The 5,000-nt window shown below is 45.5% G+C and overlaps 1 protein-coding gene across 1 annotated transcript in view; it reads left to right on the top strand.

Annotated features, from left to right (window-relative positions):
• Positions 1 to 5,000, top strand: part of arhgap22b (Rho GTPase activating protein 22b) — a 31,796-nt gene that overhangs the window by 13,134 nt on the left and 13,662 nt on the right. The window contains exon 3 of the mRNA XM_069719372.1: positions 1,224 to 1,311. Within this exon, the coding sequence (XP_069575473.1) occupies positions 1,224 to 1,311 (88 nt within the window). The remainder of the gene's footprint in view (positions 1 to 1,223; positions 1,312 to 5,000) is intronic.

Here is a 5,000-nt window from a genome sequence, read left to right as displayed (position 1 = left end):
TCATCGTAATTAAAACGTAGAAAAGGACCAACTGTGCGATCTATCGCACACTTCGAGTCCACACTACTTGACTGCGTGATTTGTGTTGCCGGGTTACGCGTTTCCTTCTCTTACTCGTTCATTCCCGACCGGCTCCTCGTGTTATTCTGAGCACACAGCGCCCTTGGGACGCCCACGCTGCCCTGCCCCTGCGCTCCATCCATCCACAGCTTCCACCCCTTCCATTTGTTGCCATGGCGACTAATGCTGGCGACGGCCCGGCCCCTCCGGCTGAGGCGGTTTTGGCAGACTCCTCCGCCTGTTTGATGGAGGATGCCAGTGTGGGGAGATTAACGGGGCCGACCTCCAGACGCTGGCATCTCTTCACAGCTCACTTGGCCTCCAGTTCTCCGGGCTAAATGGGTATTGATCTGGATAATGTATTCTGATAATCTGTGTGGGTCCCTGTTCAATCACGGAGGAGCTGCTTAAAATTTTAGAGGGGTTAAGAGGTGCGTAATAAGAAAAGAGGAGCGGGAAGGTCAGGAGCGAGGGCTGAGAGTTAAATGTCTAATTGCAATTTTCTTGTCCAGTATTTTGATTACGATTTAAATTGTGATTCTTTTCTGTTCGTTAAACTGCAGATCTGCATTTGTGGTATATATATATATATTGTATCATCTACAAACTTATCGAGGCTTGAATCAGGATTATATATTACATGTCATATATTAGAGGTAGTATGTGGAACATACCAAACTAACCAGATGGTAGGATGTCCCGTTACTGGCAGATAAACCCGGAAAAGCTACATCATACTGTTGCATTTGGAATCCGTAAAAGTTACACTAAACTGTTTGTTGCAGCAGAGAAAGGTCTCTTCCATATAAGTCAGTGAAAGCCACCAACTGTTTACCTCAATGCACCCAAATCCTAATATTTGCATAGTGTGTGGTAACAATAAGAAACATTTTGTTTTGCCAATTTATTTATTTTTTTAAAAGGTCTGATGAAATTTGTGCTGCATTTGGATAGAAACTTGACTGTATATTGGTATGAATGGTACACTCTTACAATGGGCCACTTTGATATTTTAAAAAAAAACAAAAAAAAAATAGAAACAAAGTGAAAATAATAAGTAAAAATTGAAGAAGTCGACAGAGTGGACGGAGAGTGGGAACAAGCGAGTGAAGGAAAAACGAAGACACAATTCCATCTTTGCTGAGTCCCTCTGTGTGTTTCAGGGCTGCATACCCCTGCAGGGATGTCAGGTCAACGAGCTCACAGCCAACCCGGATGAACCAGGAAGACACCTGTTTGAGATCGTACCAGGTGAGATACGCCGGCTTTCTCCTCTTTTCCCACACTTCCACCGAAACACACTCAAATCTTTCAAATAAGAACTTGTCTCTCTGCTCGCTGACGTAATATCTGCAGTCTCGTGATCACAGATCAGATACGGGTGACATCAAGGAAGCCACGTCAATCTAAAGACACTTCTTCCTCTACATCTCTTTACCTCTAACATGCCGACTGTGTGCACACCGTGACCAGGTTGTGAATGATCCAGTTTTTTTTTAGGACGACACAGCTATTTGTTAGTAGATATAGCTGAAGATGCGTTTAGGATCACTACTCTAATTTTCGACATTTGTGCATTCTTTTTTTATTTACTTCTACTGATTTTAATCTTGGACTTTTAGTCGTGTACATCCAGTTACACGCCGGTTTGTTTTGGTGCTTGGAAAATCCACCGTCGACAATGTTGCACTAATCAGAGCGTTTTAAAAACAGTTGGATCCTGTACGTTTTTACCTGCGCCTCCTTAAAAACAGCTGCCGTGCCTTAAGCAGAAATAAGTTGCTGTTTCGTATTCCGACAGCAGAGCGCGCTGTCCTCCAGGCTGCCGTCGTGGCGAGTCCCCTCGTCTCCCGTCCCGTCACCTCAGAGCTTTCGGTTTCCAGTGTCACATTTCTGTCAAAAGTCCTGCGTGAAAGTGACATGAAATAAACAGAAAACTTGGCGGCCTCTCGCTCCGCCATCCCGAGGCGCTCCGAGACTGTTACCGAGCCGTCATGCTTCACATACATCGTGATCTCTGCCTGCGGCCGAATGGTCTGGTTAGATTGACCTCCTGTGGCTTTGCGGGGTTTTACTCGATCAATACGACACCTTTTGGTTTTGTTTGTCTTGAAGGTCACATTTGTCACAGTGTGTACTTAATAATCCCGTGTAGAGTACCATGAAACTATGTATTGTGAGGACATACACCGTGTTTTATCATATTAAATTCAAGCCTTAAAAAAAAAAAAAGGAGCTAAATGTATCATGTGATCAATGGTGCTAACCAAAAGTAGCCATTATGGCGCATCAGTGCTCGTTTCAAAAGCAGGAATTGGGGTTTTGACCCATACTAAGAAAATGACAGAGGCAGGATATTATATAGTTCAACACTAAAATATCTCCGAAATGACAATAAAAATACACTTATGCACTTAAATAATAAACGTCACTGGGAATTACTAGTTAAAAGAAACCATAAATTTATAAATTACCACATGCTTCTTTTTCGGCATTATATTCTGTAAAAAAAAAAAAATTGGTTTTCAAATCAGAGCCTATCAAGACAACATGTGTGCCGACACCGCTATATCCGAGAGGCCGATATAAATCGCTCTATTGTCCACGACTCCGTCGTTCAACAACCACAAATCTCGAGGTCTAACCTCAAAAATCAAGTCGCGCAATCTCCACCGCAAGAAAGCAGTTTTCTCCAGTGACGGTTTGGCTCTTTAAATCTCTCGTCGTTCTGCGAGTGTTTGCTCGGAGGGCTCTGCTTGTGTTCAGAAGGGCTGACGGGCTCTGTGTGTTCTGCTTACGGCCAGTCAACATCGCAGAAGGGCGCAAAACCCAGCGGAGCTTCTGACTTGCCGACAGGTCTGCCGACCTGACGGGACGGGAGGAGATCAAAACTGCAGCCGGGGAGAGGAAAGCAGTCCGGTGGGGGAAACGGGGAGGATGGAGAGAGAGAGAGGAGAAAGATATTTCAGAAAAACAGACCATGAGCTTCAGTAGAAGTGATCGCACGGTATTTCGTTCTCTTTCGGTGCATTAATGTCGACTGCAGAAGTTCCTCAGATATTCTGTATGATCAGGATACATTCTTCTCCGTTTCACAACTTGACACCGACTACATCTGATGTTTGCATCGTGTTCGATTGGTCGGCTCCTCGGGGGAGAAACACGAGTTCCCCCCCCGCTCTGTCTTTCTGCAGTCTGTAATCGGCTTAGCGCGATGAAGGCTTTACTCACTGCTGTTGTACGAAATGAAAAGACCCGGAGCTTTTAGGCTGTACATTGTGTTTAAGTAACGCTTCGAGGAGGCCGGCGCTTCCTCTTTATTTTCCAAAGCAGTCGTCACGTCTGCAGCCCATCTCACGGAACAGCGCCGCTTCAAACGGATAATAATGAGCTCGATGAGCACTGATGCTCTTTAATTTCAATAAACGGGAGTAGCGTCACTGTACAGCGGTCTTCACGGTTCAATAAAGACGGGATCTTATTTGCATATATGAATCAGTGATTTTTGTTTGTCAGGCTTCCATCCAGAGTTGCAGCGATTAGTCAATAAATCAACAGGTGACATAAAACTGATCAATGTTCATAATCAATGATTTGTTCAATTTTTAAGAAAAATGCCAAAATTTCAAATAAAGGGTTTTCCAATAAGAAAATGTGCAGATTTTTACCATGATGTACACAGATCAGCGGGATGCTATTATCTATCTTATTATATCGTATACGTACGTGTACATTTTTTCACATTGTGTGCACTTTTAGTTTTTTTTCTTGCTGCTGTGACGACCGAATTTCTCTCCTCTTAACCCCGATGAGTAAGAACTCCGAGTTACCTCGCTCGATCAGCATCAGCGCCCGAGTAACGCACCTTTTTATGAGCCGGCGGTCCGTGCGTTTGCGATTTTGCCATGAACACGAGCAGAGAGCGTACATCACATTTGGTGTCAAACTTTAGGAATTCAGCGACGGAGTCGGTGATTTAACGGCGTCCACGTTTCAAGAGGGGCAGAAGGTCGCTGCCCGAGGCTGAAAAGGTTGCATCAGGTCAGAAGCGCCACCGGGGGGAGGAGGGGGGGGGGGGGGGTCTTCTTCGATATTCGCGAAGTGTGCACCGTGAATTTGTCCCCCGGGGTCAGACTGTCAACACTCGGTTCCGCTGCGACGTTAGAAAGGAAATTAATCGGAGCAAACGAGCTGAAGCGTGGTGCGACGGCGCTTTGGTTCTTCAGTGTGTCCCACGACGCGAGAACAGACGGGTTTATTCACCTCAACAACGCAACCGTTGCTCCCCAATCTCCTCACCGGATTTGGCTACTTGTGACTTCTTTCTGTTCCCCAGAAATTTGACCAAAAAAAAAAAAACCTAGATAAAGGATGTGTGCTTTCTGCTCGAGTTTCAGGTCCATGGTGAAATAAGGTAAAGCAGCAAACAGCGCATGCGACTGTTTTCCAAAACGTGTGTTACTCCGGTGCTGAATTTGATCAATCGACGTAACTTGGAATAATTACTGATAAAGGTTATTGCTTTCCCCACCCTCCCCCCTACAGCAGGCACATCACAGTACTGCGCTCTGTTGGCAGTATTTGAACTTTTGACCCCCCCCCACCCTCTCCTTCCCCAAAGGTTTCAAATACACCATTTTACATGTAGCGCACCGCATGTGCCTGCAACAGGCTGTCAAGAGCAGTATTTATACAAACGGTAGAAAAGCCCCACATCTGAGAGGCGAGACTCGACGAGGACTCCCAGACTGATAAACGCTCGATATGAGGTCAGACCAGCCGAGAGATGAAGGCGGGGATTTTTCTATCGGCGCTGATAAATGAGCTGCGGGCTCTCTCACTTTCAGCCCTCTTTTGTCTGCTGTAATAGAAGCCTTGTCCTTCAAAAGGAGCCCGGGGACCTTGGGCTGTTCGTCTGGGTCATGTTATTGACTGATAGG

Source organism: Brachyistius frenatus, unplaced genomic scaffold, assembly GCF_029030835.1.
Source record: "Brachyistius frenatus isolate BFR_SWC_R1_liver_20210118 unplaced genomic scaffold, ASM2903083v1 Contig_213, whole genome shotgun sequence".
Classification (NCBI taxonomy): domain Eukaryota; kingdom Metazoa; phylum Chordata; class Actinopteri; family Embiotocidae; genus Brachyistius; species Brachyistius frenatus.
Note: the sequence above shows the minus strand (reverse complement) of the source record. Positions and strands in the feature narration are given on the sequence as shown.